Genomic DNA, 22,653 nt, shown 5'->3' on the forward strand with positions numbered 1-22,653 from the left:
AGGGAGGAGGGGGTCTTACATCAGTGATCTCCAAGTCATGGATGATGGTGTCCTCAGGGGCATCGAGATCATCAGGGTGGACGATTTGGAGCAGGAATATGGACTTCACAAAAGTACGTTCCCGATCCATCTTTGGGGTGTCATCCAGGCCGTAGGCGGCCAGTACCCTCACAGTGTCGCTCTGTGGGTGTCAAGGGCATCCAGGTGCTGCCACCCACAAGCAGCACTTTGCACACACCCACACCCAACCACTGACACAAGTCACCAGCTCACAGTGCAACTGATAGGGACAGAGTGAAGGGACAAAGTGGGTGATTAAATAGTTAATCCCACTAAGGGATTAAAAGTATGAGAGACCCCTGTGAATTAAAGATTACTCAAGAAAACAGGTTTGCGTATGCTAAGTCGCTTCATTCATGTTCGACCCTTTGCAACCGTATGGACCAGAGCCTGCCAGGCTTCTCTGTCCATGGGATTCTCCAGGCAGGAACACTGGAGTGGGTTGCCAGTGCTCTCTCTAGGGGATCTTCTGGACCCAGGGATGGAACCTGGGCCTCTTGCATCACAGGCAGATTCTGTACCATCTGAACCACCAGGGAAGCCCCTATAGGCCACCAGGGAACTCTGACCAAAGCAGGTTTACTTAGTCACAAAACCAAAGAGGCTTATTTAGCAACAAAACTGCAGCAGAAGCAGGAGACACGCACCCAAACAATAAAACAATGGTGGTGTGAAACACACATCCTGCCGGTGAGCTCAGTTAGTTAATGACCACCTAGGACATACTCTCTCCACACACAAAAAACAGTAATTTGTGGAAAGGTGACATGTGAAAGTGAAAGACCCTCATTGTACTGAGACCCAAAACAATTTTTCCATAGCACCATGACAGTCCTGCCTTGACCACGTAGAGACAAGCAAACTCCCCCACCTGATGCGGAGGAGGAACTGAGGATGGAAGTGTGATGTCTACTCAAGAATGAGGCAGAAGGTGGTCTTCCCCCCGCCTTCCCACTTTTCCTTTGATTATAAATCTGTAGTGCACTAGGTTCTCAGGGGCAGCACCCTATCACCCACCCGATGTAAGCGGGTGTCCTCTTCTAGGATATCCCTTCTCATCTATCACTTTGCCTTTTGCTGAATTTTGTTCTATGCTGAGACATAAAGAACCAGAGTTCCTTGGAACTCTCCCCAGAACACCACGTTGTAGTTTCAGAATGGAGAGGGCTTGAGATTAGGGATCAGAACTAGTTGGGTTCTGGTTCTGCCTAGAGGCTGACCTGTTGGAGATTCTGGGCAAGCCACACCCCCTCTCCCAGCCCGTCTCTGAGTCCACAGGTGTGGGCTATCACAGGTGGTCACCTGTCCACAGGTGGTTCAAGACACCCTGCAGTTCAAGGAGATCACCAAGGTTCCTCAAGAGGCGATGCCAGGGAAGGAGGTATGGGCTGTCAGGGGGAGGCCCGTAGAGGGCTGGTGGAGTCACAGGCCGCAGGATTTGGGGGTGGCCATGCTGGGGAATGCTGAGAGAGATGGCCCTGGGAACCGAGACTGGCTGCCCGACGGGCACGGCCACTCCAGGTTGGGGTGATGTCACCACCCAGGAGGAAAGGCTGCTTGCGACCAAATGCTCGTCTCCCCTCTCTCTTTTACCGTGATGTCTTGGTCGTGAGGGTCGCAGGAGCGGAAGGGCCTGGAGAAGCGCATGGTGGTGTAGACGGCATCTTCTGTTAGCCCCTGCAGCTCTGCATCCTGGCTCCCATCCTCCTCCAGCGTGTCTTCATCCACCAGGTGCTGGTCCTGGGGCCCAGGGAGGGTCACGGGGTGAAAACCAGGAGCCCTAAGTGCTCACGGCTTGGAGTAGCCTGAGTCCCTTTAGCCCCGCTAAGGTACCAAATCAGCAGAATATACAATATAGTTCACCCCTGGGACAGAGCATGGCGTCAAGGGGGGATTCATGAGGAAGAGGGAAGGCTGGTATCTGATCCCGCTTTACTTCTCCCATTTCAAATCTCATCTCCACGAATCCTAATGTTCCTATATCCCCAAGTCTTAAAAACCCACTTATTCTCCAAAAGCTCTATGCTCTTCATCTTTTCAGGGGGCTCTTAACATTGACCCTTCCCCATATAAATGCAGTTCAGAATGAGACTGGGAGACAGGTGAGCTGCTTCTTCATCCATAAAGTGGAAGAATAATCATCTACTTCCTGGTGATGCTGGGAGGTTTAATATGCAAAGATTTGGACCAACCCCTGCTTAACCAAAAGTGCATAATAATTTAAGCTATTATTATTGTGGGCACTGATGTCATTACTAGACTATTTTATGTTGTGGTCTCTCAGCCTAAAGGTAACAGAAGATGACGACTGTACCCTAAACAGCTTGGATTCTCCCCCAGTGACCTGCACTGGGGCTGTGGCCCAGGATGCTCTCTCTTTCAGTCCAATGCGTCCATTCCCTGGGCACTTTAGGGACATTCAGTCTGGAAGACCTAGATTCAACCTCTCCAACGGACCATTTCTGTAGGGAGAGGTCAGCCATCAGCTGGTGTTCTGGGCCTATGCTCGAATATGTTTGGAAAATATGGATCCTTCCTGGATTCAGAGTCATCTTCCACCCAGCAAGAGACCCAACATGCTTGGGAGAGAGCCACCCTCAGACTCACCGAGAAATAGACATTGCCGTCAGGCGAGACACCTCCGACAACCAAGTCACTTCCCGCTCTGCTGTAGCGATCTGTGACACCCAAACCCACCCAGCCAGCTGTCCGGACCTGGAGCTCGAAAGTGATGATCTCAGCCTCAAAGTCAAAGTCCCAGCGCAGGAAAACAGCGTTAGAAGGGTCTAGAAACCTGGAATAACGCAGACGAGGCATGGGGCCAAGGCGATTGCATTGGGAGGGAGTTGCAAGGGCCGTAAATAGGAGAAGCCAGGAGAGAAGGGCAAAGGCCATGGCTTCTGGGGTCTGGAGCACCTCTCCTTAGATGGACACTCAAGAAGTACGGACTTATATGCTCCTGCATCTGCGCCAGGCACCATGCCACGGGGGAGGGGCAGACTGGGGCCCCTCTGATCTGATTATCTCTGGGTTCAGAGTGGAGCCACTTACATAACTCAGGAGGTGTGAGGTGTTCAGAGAGAAGGTGCTCTTGCCCTGGAGTAGGCACCTGGCGTGGAATGCTCAGGAATGAATCACTCTGGCTCTCCCCTGCCAACCCGAGGCAAGTGTCCTGCCCATGGGGACTCCGTGGGATCAAGGAGGTTTTGCTTCTCCCTTCCTCACTTTCTCTCCCTCCTTTTTTTATTTTTTGCAATGCTTCTCTCCCTTTATTTCTCTCTCTGCCTCCCTCCATTCTTTCCCTTCCTGCCCCTCATCCCTGTATTCCTGGATGTTCTTACTGAGCCCTCCCTCTGCCCTCTGGCACATGTTCCCCACCCCAGTTTTCATGAGCGTTTCCATTTTGTCTGCCCAGAAGTGATGCACAGACCAGGAATGGGGGTGGGACTCCAGCCTCCCTACAGTGCAGGAAGGAGAAGAGGTGCTGGCAGGGGGCGAGGGGAAGGCTTCGATTTCCATCTCCCGGAGGAGTCTTGACTACTAATCCCTGGAAGGACATGTAGAGGTGAGGGAGACATAATCAGCTTTCCAGATGGGCAAGTCTGGGGCAGCTTCAAGTTTCTGCACATCACTGGGGAGGAACAAGGAGGATGAGGTGGAGAAAATGGGGAATAAACCTGAATTTGCCTTTGGGATGCTCTGCACTTTCCCCTTCTTCCCATGAATTGCCTTTCAGAGAAATCATATTCAGGGACCCTCCACCAGAGGCTTGGCCAGCTTCCCCGCTGGCAGCTGGCAAGCTGTTCAGTGTGATGCAAACCACAGAAGCCCAGAAGGAATATTATAGCATCGGAACACTGGGATGAAAAAGAACTTCAGATCCACTTGATTTTCCAAGCACCCCAGCCCATTTAATTTTTGGACGAGGAAATGGAATCATCAAGGAGTGACTTGATCAGTGTCTGAGCTCCCATCCAGTCAGTGGCAGAGCAAACATGAGACTCCAGGCGCCCGGGAGAGTGAATACACCCTTAGGTCACCGACAGGCACCAAGAACTCCTCTCCCTGCAGGCATTTCCACCATAGCTTGTCCTGGTGGAGGCAGCTGGTGTCATTCACTGGCTGCTCCTTAGGAAAGGGACAAAAGTCTCTCACCCTAGAATTCTTTCTTCCATTGTCTGATAGACTCCGTCCTCACCTGATCCTCAGTGTTCTTCCGTCAGACAATGGAGAGGATCTGAAAAAACAAAACAAGGCTAGCCTGGAAGGCCTCCTCCATCACAGAGTCCAGGCCACACATTTCTACAGGAATTCAGCTTAAATGAGGGTGGATAGACACTGGAGCCTCTGTCTGAGCCTCCAGATAGGGCAGATGATTCTTCTCATCACCTGCTGAGCTCATCAAAGCTGGTAAGAACCTAGCTGAGGTTGTTTGCAGCTGCTGGGAGCACCTGAGTAGCAGCTGGGGTGCAGCTGGGAGAAAGCACCTTTCTCAAGAGGACAACCGTACCACCCACCCTGAGCAGGGCAGGGAAGGTAAGGAGCTAGGCAGCCATCTGGAAGGAAGAGGCTTACCTTGGCCCTGGATAGGAACTGGGCCAAGAGCAGAGCAGGAGCTTGGGGAGGCACCGAGCTTGAAGAGCAGGAGCCTGGGGAGGAGATAACAGGGGTGTCAGAGACATGCTGATCCCAATCGCATTTGGGGATTAAGGCGAAGGGAAAAGGGAGAAGGGGCTGGGAGACAGGACAGTCAGGCCTGTAAACCGAGATGGGCCCAGGATCCCTTTCCCTGCAATCTGCTCACTGGCCAGAGCACTGGCCTGGGGAGAGCCAGTAACCACTGCAACGGAGGGGATCCCTGCTCCTGGGTCCCCTCTGTGTGGCTTTTCATGAGGCTTTTCTCTATTCTTTCTCCCCTTTTCCCCGAATTACCATTTTCTCCCCTCTCCCAGCCCACTTTCCTCTCATCGTCTAAACCCCAGAGTGACTCTTATGGGAGCAAACATCAGGATTAAGTGCTTGAGTCTTGTGAGGGTGAGCACATATCTTGGCATGCCTGTTAGCCTGGTATTCAAGAGGTGTGATTTTGGCAATGCTTCCCTAAGCTCATTTCTCTCCTTCTCTGGAGTCCTGATGCTGGGAATAGGTAAGGGGGCTGAAGGCAAGAGTGACTCAGCACAGGAGATCAGAGGAGTGGTTACCTGAGAGAAAGGACATCAACAGCACAGTGATGGATGCTTACCAGACTTGTGATCACTTTGCAGAGTGTTCAGGTGTTGCATTATAATGCTGTACATCTGAAACAGGTCTTCCCAGGTGGCTCAGATGGTAAAGAATTTGCCTGCAACGCAGGAGACCCAGGTTCAATCCCTGGGTCAGGAAAATCCCCTTGAGAAGGGATGGCAGCCCACTTCAGTATTCTTGCCTGGAGAACTCCATGGTCAGAGGAGCCTGGTGGGCTACAGTCCATGGAGTCTCAAAGTGTTGGAAACGACTGAGTGGCTGACACTTTCAGGCCTGAAACTTCTGAGAAATGGAATATTTCCTGCCATGTTGGTAAACAAAGGATGTCACAGTCATCAGAAATTTCAGCCACCACCATATGGTGAGCTGGTGACCTCCAGGCTACTCAGAAAGGATACCTTCTATCTAGCAGCCTTCAGACTATAGCTACTTCCTACCGTGAGCCCTGAAGAAACTCAGGAAGTGAAAACACAGGATACTGGCCCCAGATAGCTGAGGTGGATTTCAAAAGAATGATTTCCAATACAAAGAAAAGTGCTCAATTCCTTAACTCTAGATAGCTGGTTTTCTTTAATTAACAATTACCTATTGATGCTCAGTGGAGAAGGCAATGGCACCCCACTCCGGTACTCTTGCCTGGAAAATCCCATAGGCAGAGGAGCCCGGTAGGCTGCAGCCCATGGGGTCACTAAGAGTCAGACACGACTGAGTGACTTCACTTTCATTTTTCACTTTCATGTATTGGAGAAGGAAATGGCAACCCACTCCAGTGTCCTTGCCTGGAGAATCCCAGGGATGGGGAAGCCTAGTGGGCTGCCGTCTATGGGGTCACACAGAGTCGGACACGACTGAAGCGACTTAGCAGCAGCAGCAGCATTGATGCTCAGACTACCTGAACTTTGTTGCAAAACTCCAAATACCTTGGTTCCCTACCTTGCTTCCCCCGCAGCAGTTCTCAGGGTTACTTGAGATGTACCCTCCTTGGCTTGAAGTCATAAAAATTCCCATCAAATGAACCATAACTCTCAACTTTTAGGTTGTGAATAATTTTGTAGTCAACAGTTAAATATAAAAAAGGTAGATCCTTCCCCAACAACAAAAAAAGGGGGGAATCAGCACATGTTACTTAGAATATAGTGCAATTCACATTTTGTGCACATTTAGATTATGCAAACTTGAAAGTGTGATATTGAAAATATTAATGAAGTTACTTTATACATGTTATTGGTGTTGAGTAAGTAAGTTGTATCTATCTCTTTGCAACCGCATGGACTGCAGCATGCCAGGAGATTAAAGACCAATATGGGTGTGTGCTTAGTTGCTCAGTCATGTCCAACTCTTTGTGACCTCATGGACTGTAGCTCACCAGGCTCCTCTGTTCATGGGGATTCTCCAGGCAAAAATACTGGAGTGGGTTGCCACGCCTTCTCCAGGGGATCTTCCCAACCTAGGGACTGAACCCAGGTTTCCCACATTACAGGCAGATTCTTTACTGTCTGAGCCACCAGGGAAGCCCACAAAGACCAGTAAAAGTGACTATAATTGTCATATTTTTATTGAATTGGAAGTGTACAATTGCAACATTAGAGGTCAACTCCTACTAAGTGAGTCTTAGTAGGAGCTCTATTCTAAGAAATGTTCATGTATTAACCCACTTACTCCTATGAACTAGCTTCCAGGATTATTTCCATCTTACAGAGAAATGAACTGAGATCCAAGGCCATGCTGCCAGAAGGTGGCAGCACTGTGATTTGCTGGGAAAATACAATCAAAAATAAGACTGACAGTTAAAGTCGTGCAGTCGTGTCCGGCTCTTTGTGACCCTGTGGAATATGCAGTCCATGGAATTCTCCAGGCCAGAATACTGGAGTGGGTAGCCTTTCCCTTCTCCAGGGGATCTTCCTAACCCAGGGATCAAACGCAGGTCTCCCAAATTGCAGGTGGATTCTTTACCAGCTGAGCCACAAGGGAAGCCCTAAGAGAAGCAATAACTATTCCTCAAATGAGAGGACTTGGCAGTCCGTTTTGGTAATCCACAGTCCATGCTGAAGTCCCTTGGGAATTGGGGTGTCTATCTGTGTTTGCTAATCGGCTTTACCAAGGAAAAATAAATGTCATGGTATTTTTCTATTTTTTTCGCCACCCCCTGTGGCATGTGGTATCTTAATTCCCTGACCAGGGATCAAACCTGGGTCCCCTGCAGTAAAAGTGCAGCGTCTTAACCACTGGACAGCCAGGGAAGTCCCTATATCATATCTTTATGAGGAAATCATTTTGCAATGTGGTGCCAGGCATCTGCTGTAGACCAAGTTAGGCTTATCTTCTTTGATGATTTTATTCCAAAGAAATGGTTGCAGGTCCTTGAGAAAGACATGCCTGGGTCTTAATACTGGAAAGAGGTGATTTAGCTTTTAAGGAGTGTATGGTATGTACATTTCAAAGAGACAGAGAAAGAACTTATAAGTTTTCTAAATAAATGCTCTAAGAAAATGGAGGGGAAGGAAGTCTGTTCCCTTATTTTCTTCTGTTTTGTTTGTATTTGCTTTTACAGAGGAAAACACAGGTCATCAGAGATGAGTGTTCCTTACCTACCACCAAAGTTGCCCTGCAGGAGCCTCTATGCATATGGGAAAATGTCTGTTCAATCTGCAAGTTTGACTTGGTTGTTGTTTAGTTGCTCAGTCGTTGTCCGACTCTTTTGAAAACCCTATGGCCTATAGCCCTCCAGGCTCTTCTGTCCATGGATTTCCCAGGCCAGAATATTGGAGTGGGTTGCCATGCCCTCCTCCAGGGGATCTTCCTGACCCAGGGACCGAACCTGTGTCTCCTGCATTGGCAGGAGGATTATTTACCACTGAGCCACCATGGAAGCCCTGTGACTTGGTTTTATCGAGTTATTTTAATTCCTTGTGAAGATTTGAGACACAGATTCAGTGTCATGTTTCTAGGAATCTCTCTGCAAAGCAGCTGAGAGGGTGCAGGTCCAGGTACACTCACCGAGGCCCCCGGGGTGAGTGTGGGGAGTGTGTACGTGTGTGTGAGTGCGCTCTGGTGTGCTGAAACAGGAAACTCCAGTTTGAGGTTTGAGCTTCAGTGAGAAAATGAGACAAGATACTGAGTTTCCTGGAAAAGCCACTCCCTTTTGAGTGTCAGGCCCGGAGAGTCTCAGCCTCTAATCAGGCTTCCCAGGTCAGCGTCTGCTCTCCTGCCTGGTGGCCCCATCCCCCTGCCCTGCTGGAGAGGCGAGGGAATGGCCCCGTTTCCCATCCTGTGGGGCTGGGTGCTCCTGGCTGCCGTGAGTACAGGTCAGGGGCCTGGCAGAGACAACCACTTGGTGGACTTAGGGAGGAAAAGGGGGCTGGGTCACGGGGGTGCCTGTAGGTGCAGAAAGTTCTGCTCCCTGACCCCAGCCTTGCCAAGAGTGCCCTGCAGTCCCCTCACCCTGAGAAAGGACCCCTTCTGCAAGAGCCTCCTCCTGGCACTACTCATGGGATCCCTCTTCAGGTTTTGGCTGCAGCTAGAGATCTGGTGGTGACCACTGCCCCCAGGAGCTTCAGCCTGGCTGGCCTGTGTGTTTCAGATGCAGCCACGAGCTTGGTGGAGCAAAAGCCCAGGTGGGTCCTGGTACCTCGCGGACAGGCTGAAACCCTGCGGTGCATCCTGAAGGATTCCCAGTACCCCTGGATGAGCTGGTACCAGCAGGATCTCCGGGGGCAAGTACAGATGCTGGCCAGTCTGCGGCGTACCGGGGATAAGGAAGTCATAAACCTCCCTGGAGCGAATTACCGGGCCACGCGGGTCAGTGAGAGCGAGCTGAGCCTACACGTGGCCAATGTGACCCAGGGCAGAACGCTCTTCTGCACCTGCAGTAAAGACACAGTGAGACACCCTAACTGGGAAAATGAATAAAAACCACCCTCTGGGCGCCAACCCCAGACCCAGCCTCCTCCTCCTCTTCCCCCTCTGCCCTGATGGCCCTCCCCCACCTGGATCTTCCCTTCTGGCCTCTTTACTACAAACAGACTCTCCCTGTGCTTCAGAGAACACTCAGCCCAGTGAATTCAAGCTCGATCCATGGCCCCAGCAGCCACTTGTGACTCTGGGGAAGACTTCTTCTCCTTGAAGCTTAGGTTCTGTGTCTGCAAAGTACTGATGCTAACTCCCGACTCAGAAGGTTGCTTCTTGGATTAAACAACCCAGTTCAAGCGAAGCCTTTAGGAAAATACAGAGTCATGTAGGAAGGACTTGATCACTGTTGGCTATTCTCTCCACAGTGGTGGTATTGTGCTAAGTTGCTTCACTCATGTCCAGCTCTTTGTGACCCCAAGGACCATAGCCTGCCAGGCTCCTCTGTCCGTGGGATTCTCCAGGCAAGACTACTGGACCGGGTTGCTGTGCCCCTCTCCAGGGATCTTCCTGACCCAGGGATCGAACCTGGGTCTCAACGTCTCCTGCATTGGCAGGTGGGTTCTCTACCTCTAGTCCCACCTGGGAAGACTTAATCGCTGTGAACTATTTTCTCCATATGTATAAGAAGCATATTGCATTTTAAGACCAGTATCAATGCCCAGAGGAAAGAAGGACACCCAAAGAGATCCTGGGAGCTCAGAAAAGAGGTAGAGTGAATATCTCAATGTATGACACACACACACACACCCCTCCACCACAAACACTGATTGCGTAAACAAGCATGCACACGTTTTCCCAATTAGATCTACATTCTCTGCACTCAGCACCTCCTGAACTTCTCACGCCTCAATCTCCAGTTGACCTTTTTAAAAGCAAGATCCACAGAGAGGGCCTGACCTAGAAAGAACCAGGGTCTGGGTTCCAGAGTGGAGGGCTCACCAAATATTGACCTAAAGCCATGGCTCAGAAATGGATCTGCAGCCTGAGGAAGGGTACTTGTGGACTGAGGGCAGAACAGCAGGCTCAGCCCCAGATGAATGGCCGGGAACCACAGGGAGGGGTGTTATGAGAAAGATGCCGGTCCTGAGACCCCTGCAGAGAAGGGAGACTGGACTGCCGTTGACCCACCCCGCTTCCAGCTCAGAGCTTCTCCATCCCAGACAGTGTGGTCCACACAGCAGGTGACTGGGGTGCAGGGTGGGCGTGAGTGAATGCGGAGGCATTTCAAAGGCAGCCCCATCTCTGATGGCACAGTGGGTGGGTGGTTTGCCAGGCAGAACTACCAGCACCTACCTGCTCTTTCCTCTGCGCTTATGGGGAGTGAGAAACTTTCTCCACCAGGGGGCGCCATCTGCCCGCGGATCTCCATGACCCGCACAGAGGTCATGATGGCAGCCGTAGTATTGGTCTTCTCTCAGCCCTTCTCAGGTGTGGTGGTGAACACCTGCCTGGCTCCAGAAGACAAGGACGACGAGGAGGAGGAGACCGACAGCCTGGCATTTGGATACCCGAGTCCTCTCTCTTTGGCATTTTGGTTGAATTTTGGTCAGAGCAGTTGCCAGAAATCCCAAAGTGAGATAATCAAGGTGCCTAGTACTGCATTGAGTTTTCAAAGGGTCTGGAGTGATGGCCTTGGGATTCCTCAATCCCTGGCTCCCCATCTTTAGCTTCCAGTGGATGATTTTTTTTTAAATTTAAAATTTTTATTATTGTCTTGTTCAGTTTCATCAAGAACCACAGCTTTGTTTTCTTTTGGTCACACTGTGATGGCATGTAGACACTTCCCTGATAAGGGATCAAACCCATACCCCTTGCATTGGAAGCATGGGATCTTAACCACTGGATCTCCAGGGAAGCCCCCAGTAGGTAATTTTATTCTATTCCAGTTGTCATAGCTGATGACTGTAAACCAGGGCTTTTTTCCCACCCTGGTTTCCTACTGAGCAGAACTCATTTTACGGTTTCTCAAACCCTCCCATCCTTGAAGGAAATACACAGAGGAAAGAAACTCTAAATTCTATGAAGTCTTTGAAAGCCTCATCATTGCAGTAGCTGCTGTTTATTTCTGTGCACAGGCGCAAGCTCTAGCCTGATCTTCACCTGGTTTTTGTATGATCCTGGCCCATCCAGTCACAGCTTTGGGGATCATAGCTTTTCAGCCTGGACAATGGTGTTTATAGGAAGTATCCCCTTACTAATCAGCATGATCTTCAGATCCTAATGTCTTATTAGGATCTGAGGAGGCTAATAAGTGACACCCCTATTTTCTTTACAGAAATTCTGAACAAAGTGAGAGAGATAAAGGAGGAGGCAGATGAAGAGGGAAATTTCTAGCAACGTGACTTACAGAGCTGATAGAGAATATGGCTCAGACACGTGACAACAGCAGGCTTCCTAAGGCTGTGACTTACAATTAGAAAGACTTATCCCACCCTTCGGGATACTGAGTCATAGATGCCATCCTATTTTCTCTTAAAAATCCAACATGCAAATGAACAGAGAAGGCTTGAAGAAGAACTTTGCAGGGGTCACATTTTCTCCTCTTTCAGTATCATTTAGCTCCTACTAAAGAACTTTTTTGCATTTTAAAGTGTAATAGCTTGCTAAATGACTGAAGTGACTTAGCAGCAGCAGCAGCAGCTTGCTAAAGGAAAATAGACAATGTCAAGTTACTCATTTCACCTGCTTCTCCAACTCCTAAAATGGAAATGAATGACACAACATGGTAATGTTTTGAGCCTTTAAGAGGATTCTTTCAAGGACTCTCCATTAAAATGGGATCCCAGAAGTGAAGCTGACAGACAGGTCAAGTTATTTGACTGATAGAACCAAAAGTAAGCCAAAACAACCCCAACAGATTTGATAGCAGTGGAGTGATGTGAGTCAATATAGCTGAAGTATTCCAGCCTCCTTCTTCACTTGCAAACTTGTTAGTTATATTAACTGATTTAATTCCCTTTGAGCCAAAGAGAGCCTAGGTGCCCTAGAGCAGGGGTCCCCAATCTCCAGATCTCCAGCCGATGATCTGAGGTGGAACTGATGTAATAATAACAGAAACAAAGTGCACAGTGAATGTAATGCCCTTGAATCATCCCCCAACCATCCCTGGGCCCTGGTCTGTGGAAAAATTGTCTTTTGTGAAACCAGTCCCTGGTGCCAAAAAGGTTGGGAACCACTGCCCTAGAGAATGGATCCTGTGCTAAGACTGAGTCTTCTTTTAAGCCTATAAAAGAAGATCCCCTATTTACTTGGTGACTAGCCTTAGCAGGCTAGGTTGCTTCAGTCATGTCTGACTCTTTGTGACCCCATGGACTGCAGCCCATCAGGCTCCTCTGTCCATGGGATTCTCCAGGCAAGAATACTGGAGTGGGTTGCCATGCCCTCCTCCTCTTGTGATATTAAAACTCCTCGGAGAGATGCCATGAAGGAAGAAGTAGAATTGAATTCTTCTCAGGAGCCAGAAGATCAATCAACATTATCTAGTTCTCATTCCTGAGATCAAGATTAATGTGAATTTCTTGAGAGTGGCTGATGCTCTGCCCTGGTAGACACTTGGAAGGAGCAGAATGGGGACATGGGGATAAGCTATTTGAGGAAGAATTAATGTACTACAGTTTTTCAAGGTCAGTTTGGAGGAGGAAAATATGGTATCCCTGAGAATTCTCACCAAAATACTCTCACTGCAGAAGACTTGAATGAGCAGATAGACAAGCTGACCTGTTCTAAAGTCCTTCTTCATTGTTCTCATTGTTTTTAAATGGCTCCACAAGCAAAGAGAGCAATGGAACCAAATGGAGCATGTGCAGAGACTTCTTGCAAAGACCTAATTTGCAAAAATGTCACTGACCCATCTCACTCTTAATATAATACGGGTCAAAGGCCACTCCCCATGGAAATCTATCAAGTAAAGCTCTCAGGTGGTAACTGGAGCTGCAGAAGTGAGATGAAAAGAGAAGAAGGAAGGAAGAAAAAGGCAAGAGTGTTTAACCGGGGGAGAATGAAGCTCCTGGGGCAGCTGGCATCATAGAAAGAGTACATTGGGAAAATCCATCCTGTGTTCTCTGTTCATCTGCTGTGTCCTAAACCCCAGTTACCTTTGGTATTAACCTCTCAGAGCTAAGTCCCTACTGAGAATGCTGCAAAATGAATGTCCAGAATCCATGTCTGGTGCTGAGAGTTGTGTGGGTAACACATGTCCCCCCTTAAACCCTCTTTCCTTCCTGGGAATTCTATTTAGTTTAATCCTTCTCAGACTTCCAGCTGGCATGTATAACTTGCCCAAAGCACATGTGATTGAATCAGTGCAAGTAGTAGGTGTTTTGTTACCCAAAATGGCAATCAAGTAACCTTTTTAAATTTTTTTCCCCAGTAAGGCAATGATCAGTTCATTAGCGAGAACACAGTCGCCACTTCATAAATTCCAAGAGGTGTGGAGTTTACCATCATCGTCAGTAGGGGAGGAGGAAGTGCTGCCATGCATAGTCACATACAGGGAGGTACCAGCCACCCACCCTGTGGGGCAGGAGTGAGACAGACGTGTGGGATGCAATTCAGGACACCTGGTTAATTCTGAGGCTGGATTTAGGAAGGGGTGTTGTCACAGGGTCTAGAATTCCTGCCATGAGAACTCAGTTGTTCTGGATGGTATTTTCAATCCAGGGTATGTAGTTAATGATCCTGGTATAGATGCCCACATCGGCTCTCAAAACACACCCATCCGCAAACGTCAGGATTCCTTGAAGTACGCCATTGCACACCGCTGGGGCAGCTGTGACTTCCTGCCAGGGAAAAGGAGACCGAGTTATTTTTCGGGCAAAGGATGCAATAAGATGGGGACATTAAGGCACAGAGAGCACACTACCTTGCAGGGCTGCCTCCGTCCTGGCACAATGCCCACGCACATCATACTGTCTCTGATGTGCATGTATTTATAGGCTTTGAGGCACTCAACTTTGGAGATTACAGATATATTCACATGCTGCAGTGAGTCAGGGTCCTTGTCTGGAAGAAAGAAAGAAATAGAACTTCCTTAAGAGTTATGAGATACCAATCTTCCTTCTTTCCTTTCCTTCGTTTTCAACATAGTTCCTTTCCTGGTAGAAACAAAAAAGAGTTCAAACACAGAGAAATCAAAACCATGGCCACTAAGACAGTAGGAAGTGATCAGATTAACAATTTCTCATGATACAAAGCGTCTATTTATAAAAGAGGTTAAATTCTTGGAAGTTAGATGGGAATACAAGACATTTCTGCAATGAAGTGAAATAAATTACTTACAATTTTTTCTGGCAATTCAGACATTTTAAAAGCATCCTTTACGTTGGAATTTTTATTTATTCAGTTTAATTTTATTTTACTTTTTGAGCTTTCAGGTTTATGATTTGTCCCACAGTTTACACTCATCACCTATTCCTTTCTAATTTTTCAGTTGAAACACATTGACATGAAACACTGCATAAATTAGGTATACAGTATATTGATTTGACACATTTGAATATTGTAGTATTGAGTCAGAGGTAGATGCCCCCCCCCCGCCCCCGCAATGGTAAAATGATAGGAGATTCATTCTCTGTGGACCAAAAACTCCAAGAGGAGAATAGTAGGGCGATTAAGGGAGGAGGCTGGGCCACATATGCATAGAAAGTTTCCTTAGAGGTCAAAGTGGAGTGATATCAAGGGATGCTCTACCCATAGGCCTTTGTGGTAGAATCCATCTTGGTTAACAGATGCATGCCCACACGTAGGAGAATCCTGAGATATACCAAATATGGACTGTGAGCCTGGCAAATCAAAATGATTGGCCTCAGGGAACCTGGAAAAAATGCCCCATACAAATGATTTAACTTGCCATGAGGTCTCAACTCTCTCTTTCCCCGTCTGAGTCTGCCCGTGTGGCTATGAACACATACTGTACTCTTTCCTCCTAATACTTTACTTGTTTCACTACTTTCTCTCTTTGTGGGAATTCTTTTCTGGAAAACTGAAGAGCCACGGTCCTTGTCACTGACCACTGGTCTAGTGGCTAGAATTTGGTGTTCTCACTGCTGCAACCTGGCCTCACTGTTCAGCCTGGCTGGGAACTCAAGCCCCACTTCAAGCCACTGGAGGTCAAGACCACTAGAGATCAATATGATTGGCCATAGTCCCCCTCTATCACCTCACAAAATTATAATTTCTTTTTTTCTTTTTTTTGGTGGGAAAAATTAAGATCTAATCCCTCGGCAAGTTTGATTATAATACAATGTCGCTATCTATATTCACTTTGTGTGCTTAGCTGCTCAGTCTTGTCCAGCTCTTTGCAATCTCATGGACTGTAGTCTGCCAGGCTCCTCCGTCCATGGGAATTCTCCAGGCAAGAATAGTGGAGTGGGTTGTCATGCCCTCCTTCAGGGGATCATCCTATACTGTGTATTAGATTTCTAGAACTTATTTATCTACTAGTTGCAAGTTTGTACCATTAGACAATGTCTCTCTTATTAATATTTTGAGAGTCTGAAGGAATTTAGAAAGATCTAAGCCTAGTTTTTCATTCATCAGATCAAAAGTATCCAGTATCTGCTTAAAAAAAATCATGCAAAAAGTGGTTTCTCTTAAATCCATAAAACTTTGATTTTAAACTAGGTCTCCTCATTTCTAATTCAAATTATTTCCTTTATATCAATGGTTCACACATATTGTGAACTCTGAAGATCCATAACAAAATTTTTCCAACCTGCAACAAAATGAGAGAAATAAGAACAAAGAAGTTTCTATGCACATGTTGTGTGTTCTTGCCAAGGATTCTTCTTTGGGAGGAAGTATATTATTTTGAGATTTTGCTTTTTAGGGGTGTGTTTATTTGAGTATCTTTATTTGAAAATAATATATTAATTTTTTAAAAGAAAATGAGATTCTTTGCCTTATTTTCTAGTCTAGCAATAACTGTATAGCTCAACTTTTCTTTTGGAAAGGCCTTTTTAAAAAATGCTCACTTAACTACTTCATGAGCCAGATCAAAATAAACTGCATTTTTTGGTAAGTTATGTCTCTTTTTAATTAAAATGACATAACACAGATAAATAAAACATACTGCTTAACAGAAAAGCGTTTGCCTATTTCCAAAACTCAAGTTGTCTCTCAAAGGACAAGGAATTTCTACTTTTTTTTTTCTTTTACTGGAATACAGTTATTTATAATGTTGTGTTAGTTTCAGGCATACAGCAAAGTGAATCAATTATACATATATCCTTTCTTTTTAAGATTCTTTTCCCATATAGATAATTACAGACTACTGAGTAGACTTACCTGCGCTATATATATAGATCCTTATTAGTTATCTATTTCATGTATAGTAGTGTATATGTCAATTCCAATCTCCCAATTTATCCCTTCCAATCTTCTGATGAAGTGAGTGAATATTCATTTTTAAAATGTTACCAGTTAAAAATCTTAAACTTTTGTTGATCTGTATCACAATTTTGCATAAAGAAGTTCTGCATGATTTAGCACAATATTGTGTATTTATCTTGTGTTTACTACATAAACATAATTTTGCTCTATTTCAGGGCTTTAAGTTTCTTTAATGCCTGCAATGGTTTGAAACCATCTAATGTAGTTTATGCCTCATTTCTGAATTAAGAAAATTAAGGCTTCAAAGGTAAAGTGACCAATGAGCTGTCATACAGCAAATGAAGCCCAGAATACAAATGTCTTCTTCCCACAAACACATCTATCAGATATGGAAGCAAAGATGTAGAAAGATACAGAAAAGAGGTCAGGACTCCTACAGTGAGACTCTGGAGAAGGGAAAGGAGATGAAAGGATGAATGGAAAGGTTAGAAGAAAACTCAGTGGGAAAAATGGCAGGAGCTAAGGAAGAGTGGAAGTCGGAGGGGCGCGTGTCTGGTTCTGAGAGCCACCCACAGTGGTCACACAGGTTGTAGGCCCAGGTGGAGACGATGCACGTGTCGTCTTCAGCGGCAGGCTCTTTGGGCAGGCTGACTATTTTCACGTAGTTGTTGAGTTCAATATGGGTTTGCAGCTTGATTAACATGAGGTTGTGCTCAATAGAAGTGATGGAAAATTGTGGGTGATGAATCATCTTCTCATAACCAACCACTTGTACATATTTTTCTTCATCTATATTGGATGGTTTTGTAACTCCCAGTATTAACTGAAGCCTCCTAGAACAATAGAGATGTTTGTGAGAAGACTGAACAGACATGGATTATCCATCCTTCTGGACTTTTATGGGGCTTTCCTAGTGGCTCAGATGGTAGAGAATCTGCCTGCAATGCAGGAGACTTGAGTTCAATCTCTGGGTTGGGAAGATCCCCTAGAGAAGGAAATGGCAACCAACTCCAGTTTTCTTGCCTGGAGAATTCCATGGACAGAGGAGCTTGGTGGTCCAAGCTCCATGAGGTCACAAAGAATTGGATATATGACCGAGCAATTAACACACTATAGGCCTTGATGAGCTTTTCCACAAAGCCTTTTCTCTACTACTGAACATCCCCAGGACATCTCTCAAATCCCATTTAACTGAGTGGACCCCAGGGAGGATTCTGGTCTGTGCCCAACCTGAGAACTCAAAGCATAGGGTGATGTTGGAGGCTTCTTACTCACGGTAAGTTACAGTTTGCAGCTGTGATCACCCAAAGAGAGTGGATCAGGACTCCAACACAAGGCAAGTAATCAGACTTCAAGTAGATCAGGTAGGGGGGAGTGATGGCGTCTTTGTAGTTTGGATCAAAGGTCAAAGCAACTGGACAGAGACACATAGAGCACAAATTCTGAGATTGTTTTTCAGGTATTATTTGAAAAAAACAAAGGAAGAGAACTCAATAGACACATTGCCCCACCCTTCTCTCCAGGAATTTTATCTGTAAGTTGAATATGTAAACTGGATCAGTTTGTTCTAAAACATGAAGAAAATGATAAAAACATATTTATTTCATAAGATGAAAGGTGTTTTCCCTTTTAGTTGTCATTATGTGCTCTTCAAAGTATTGATCAAATACAACCTTCCTTAAATACCTTCCAAGATTCAGTAGGCATATGACACATCAGGTCATGGAGAACTTCCTATCTTTGCCATGTTTAGAATGCTTTGGCCAATATTATCCCTTTCTCCTGAAAATGCAAGGCTGAATGATAACGTTTCATTTGAAGAACAGAGCAAATGCTAACAGAGTCTGACAAGGGAGGTAACCATTCATTCAACGAATAAATATTGAGCATCTAGTATGTGGCAGGCTCTAAGGGCTTGGGCTACATAGTGAACAAAACAGAGATATGCCCCTGCAGTCCTACATTCTGATGAGTGGAGACATTCAGTAATAGTAAATACAGGAATACATCAATGGTATAGTATGTTGAGTGGCAATTAGTGCAGGGAGCAAGGGAGGGGAAGTATCAGAGATGTGCATGCATGTGGGTATGTGGGAGCCATTGTGCAGTATTGCATCAGCAGTTGGGAAGACCTCAGGGCCAATGTGAGAGGTCAGCGATGTAATGAAGACGTGGAAGTTAATCGGGTGTCTAGGGAAAGGAATTCCAGTGAGAGAATATGTCTGGAGCAAGAGTCCTCAGGCCTGTTTAAGGCACATCAGAGAGGCCAGGGAGAAAGGCAGGAAGGAAAAGAGGCCATGAGGTGATACAAGATTTTGTAGAGTGTTGTAAGGACATGAACTTGTCTCCTAAGTGACACATGGAATCGCTTCAGGGTGTTGTGTAAAGGATGATAATTTCCTTACAGAGAAGTGTGGCATGTAGGTTTATAAAGCAAAGAACCCTGTTAGGAGAATGATTTGGTAATAAAGACAGAAGAGGGTGTCTTGAGCCGTAGCGATCCATGGAGGTGGTGACATGTGATTTGATTTAGGAAATGTTTAGAAGACAGAGACAGCAACAGGTTCCGATCAGGTTGATATGGGGTAAAAGAGGGGGTTCATGAATACTTCCAGGGTTTTTGTTTGAATGACTGGAACCATGTCTGGACAAGACCTAAACCCCTGAATGTTCTGCTTTGTCCATTAGCTGGACCCCTGTTTTCCACCCTGGACTCCACTTTTCATTCGCCCATACCAAGCATCAGTCCTGTTCGCCACAGGCCCAGAGTCAGGCCCCTGTCTTCCTTAGAGAGTCTAGGGTCAGGTTTCAGGGTCCATGCCTCCCCCAAAAGCACTCAGGCAATCACCCTAAGGCAAAGACTCAGGAAGAAACCTGGTGGGGAATGCTGAAGAAGAGTCAGTCCTGTGCTTGCAGTCTGGAACCTTGCTCCTGTCTTCACCCATCTTTCGTGATTCCCTCAGGATTTCTCTTGGGCAATTAAGGAGAAAGATATGCAGTTACTCACCAGGCAGGTTCAAGAGAGCCCACAGAAGGATTAAATTCATAATCATGTTGAAAGCCTTTTCAAAAGATGAGGTTCAGTGCCTTGAAAAGGATGCCAAGGAAGGAGAGAAGAACACTAAGATGAAGCAGGAAGCGGTTCTAGACTTGGAACAACTGTCATCTGAATTCTTTCAATTGCAGGATTGAGTTCCAAAAGAGTAGGATGTGGTGCCAGATATTAGAGGTCCTTCAACAAAGACCAGATGACTTGGTCTTCAACACAGTGGAGAACGGATCTGGAATCCAGCATTTCTCTCCCCCTTTTCAGGGAAAGATGCACCTAATTTGAGAGATGCTGAAATTCACAGTGCTCCCTGCTGTGTAAGTCTCTGACACCATGTCTCTCTCTGAACTACAGACTGGTTCCTCCTACCTTTGTGATGCTAACCCTCACCTGTGTGACACTGACATTTATTTCCAGTGACCATCACCCCACCCTCGGGGGCTGATCTTGACCCATTTCCCTGACACTAAACTCCTCATTGAGATACGTGAGTCCTTTCTTCCATGTCACTACTTGTCCATTTATTTTCTCAGCCAGCCGGTGATTTACACTATGTGTCTGATGTGTGCAGGCTGTATGCTGATGTAAGAGGTACCCAGATGTGAAGACACTGCCCCAGCTGCAAAGAGTTATAGACTAGTGGGAACAACAGGTCTATAAACAGGCAATTGCGAAACAAAATATTCAGAACTAAAAATCTAGATATACCCCTCTCTAGGGAGAAATATTTGCCAAACATGTATCTGTTAAATGATGTGCATCCAAAACATACTATGGAATCTGAAAATTCAACAATATGAAAAACAAACAGCCAGGTTAAAAAGTGGGCCAAAGATCTGAACAGTTTACCAAATGCATTAGCCTGCCCAAGCTGCTATAACGAAATACCACAGACCAGGTGGCTTCAACAACAGACTTTTATGATCTGTTACGTAAAACATGAAGAAAATAATGGAATCAGTTGTAGTAATTCAACACGCATGATCAAGGTACTAACACATTCAGTTCCTGGTGAGAGCTGTCATTCCAGTTTGTGGCCAGCAGCCTCTCACCTTATTATCATATGATCTTTTCTGTCTATAAGCAGAGTAGTAGTAATAGTGCTCGGTTGCTCAAAGAGTGACCTGCTCATGGGGTCATGTCTGACTTTTTGCAACCTCATGGACTATAGGCCTCTAGGCTCCTCTGTTCCTGGGATTTCCCAGGCATAAATACTGGAGTGGGTTGCCATTTCCTCCTCCAGGGGATCTTCCCAACCAAGGGACCAAACCTGTGTGTCCTGCATTGGCAGGTTGATTCTTTACTACTGAGCCACCTGGAAAGGCCCCAACTGAAAGTTACATGAAGTTAACTGAATCACTTTGCTGTAGGCCTGAAACTAACACAATGTAGTAAATCAAGTATGCTGATGCTGCTAAGTCACTTCAGTCGTGTCCGACTCTGTGCGATCCCATAGACGGCAGCCCACCAGGCTCCCCCGTCCCTGGGATTCTCCAGGCAAGAACACTGGAGTGGGTTGCCATTTCCAAATCAAGTATAGATCAATTTAAAAAGAAAAAAGTAAAAGAAGTGATCAGATGAGCATTTTATTACAAACTCTGGAACAAATAGAGATGTGATTCAATAAAGAGTGCTGGGGGCACTGGTCAGTGAGTCAGAGACAGGAAGCAGGGTGTAACTAGAGACAAGCCCACTGGAGAAGACAAGCAAACAGAGGGGCTTGTGGTTTAGATGGACCAAAGATTACAAGAAAAAGAATCGGTGTTGAATTAAATGGGGTTAGTGTCCAAAGTGTCCGGAGTCGGACACGACTGAAGCGACTTAGCAGCAGCAGCAGTGTCCAAATTTGAGAATTTGGTTGTCCTGTATGTGCCAGGATAAGCTGTGGTGTTCATCATAACCCAGCCATTTTTTTTCTGTTTTGTTATTGTTTTATTTTGTTTTGCTTTGCTTTGATAGGAGAAATGCATCCACACTCAGAGGGTATCAATATAAAAAAACCAAACTGTTTCAGCAATCTCTGCAGATACAGATTCACCATGTCCCTCATGAGATGAACTCCAAATCTCTTTACTCTTTGCAGTCTTTTTCTCCTCTGGGGTGAATCTCTCTGCTCATCTCTCTGTTCCTTTTTCCCTTTTTAACAGATAATCCCATGTCACGCTGTCCCTCTCCTACATGTAACTCCATGCTGCTGCTAAATCACTGCAGTTGTGTTCGACTCTGTGCGACCCCCAGAGATGGCAGCCCACCAGGCTCCCCCGTCCCTGGGATTCTCCAAGCAAGGACACTGGAGTGGGTTGCCAATTCCTTCTCCAGTGCATGAAAGTAAAAAGTGAAAGTGAAGTCACTCAGTCGTGTCCGACTCTTAGCGACCCCATGGACTGCAGCCCACCAGGCTCCTCCATCCATGGGATTTTCCAGGCAAGAGTACTGGAGTGGGGTGCCATTGCCTTCTCCGTGTAACTCCATAGCCTCTCATATGTAACTCCATAGTCTCTCATATATCACTCGATCCCCTATTTTTAGGTCATTTGACATCTTGTCAATTCTGTAATTTTAGGTGTCTTGGTCTATGGGTTGGGGATGCTGTACATTGCCACTTTATGCCAGTGTGAGAGATGCACTTAACATGGATCAAAGATCCTCCCAATAGCATAGAAATTTACTTAAGTCTGCACTTACTGCCTATAAACACAGAAACCGCCTCATTGTTTCATTATCATCAGAGATCCAGATCTTTGCTAGAAATGGCCACCTCTATTTCCTTCAAGGATCTCAAATATAACATGCCCCACCTTGCTCCTGATCCATTACAGATGGAAACATTACTTCTCTTTATATTACCATCTAGCGTTCTTGCCTGGAGAATCCCAGGAACAGGGGAGCCTGGTGGGCTGCCGTCTATGGGGTCGCACAGAGTCAGACACGACTGATGTGACTTAGCAGCAGCAGCAGCAGAACCACCATCTACCTTGTTGTTCAAGTTAGAAACAGGGGTGATCCCTGACTCTGCCCCTTCTGTTTCTACTCACAGTCACTGTGTTTAAAGCTTACAGACT

The 22,653-nt window shown here is 46.3% G+C and overlaps 2 protein-coding genes and 1 gene segment (V, D, J or C); 1 reads left to right on the forward strand and 2 right to left on the reverse strand.

Moving 5' to 3' along the window:
• Positions 1–2,877, reverse strand: part of LOC104999398 (putative DBH-like monooxygenase protein 2) — a 7,798-nt gene extending 4,921 nt beyond the window's left edge. The window contains exons 1-3 of the mRNA XM_010854984.1: positions 2,668–2,877; positions 1,654–1,800; positions 20–181 (exon numbers count right to left, since the gene is read on the reverse strand). Coding sequence (XP_010853286.1) covers positions 20–181; positions 1,654–1,800; positions 2,668–2,877 — 519 coding nt within the window. The remainder of the gene's footprint in view (positions 1–19; positions 182–1,653; positions 1,801–2,667) is intronic.
• Positions 2,878–8,460: 5,583 nt separating this feature from the next.
• LOC104999463 lies at positions 8,461–9,213 on the forward strand. The segment is given in 2 exon segments: positions 8,461–8,609; positions 8,885–9,213. Coding segments are annotated over 2 exon segments (384 nt in total).
• Positions 9,214–13,776: 4,563 nt separating this feature from the next.
• PRSS58 (protease, serine, 58) lies at positions 13,777–19,936 on the reverse strand. Its single transcript, XM_010854986.1, has 5 exons — positions 19,550–19,936; positions 17,818–17,956; positions 17,116–17,375; positions 14,075–14,214; positions 13,777–13,991 (listed from the first exon to the last, which is right to left on the reverse strand). Exons 1-5 carry the CDS (start codon positions 19,593–19,595, stop codon positions 13,842–13,844), a joined length of 735 nt encoding a protein of 244 aa, XP_010853288.1. The 5' UTR covers positions 19,596–19,936; the 3' UTR covers positions 13,777–13,841.
• Positions 19,937–22,653: the final 2,717 nt, after the last annotated feature.

The sequence above is a fragment of the Bison bison genome, unplaced genomic scaffold (genome assembly GCF_000754665.1).
Source record: "Bison bison bison isolate TAMUID 2011002044 unplaced genomic scaffold, Bison_UMD1.0 scf7180017864352, whole genome shotgun sequence".
Lineage (NCBI taxonomy): Eukaryota > Metazoa > Chordata > Mammalia > Artiodactyla > Bovidae > Bison > Bison bison.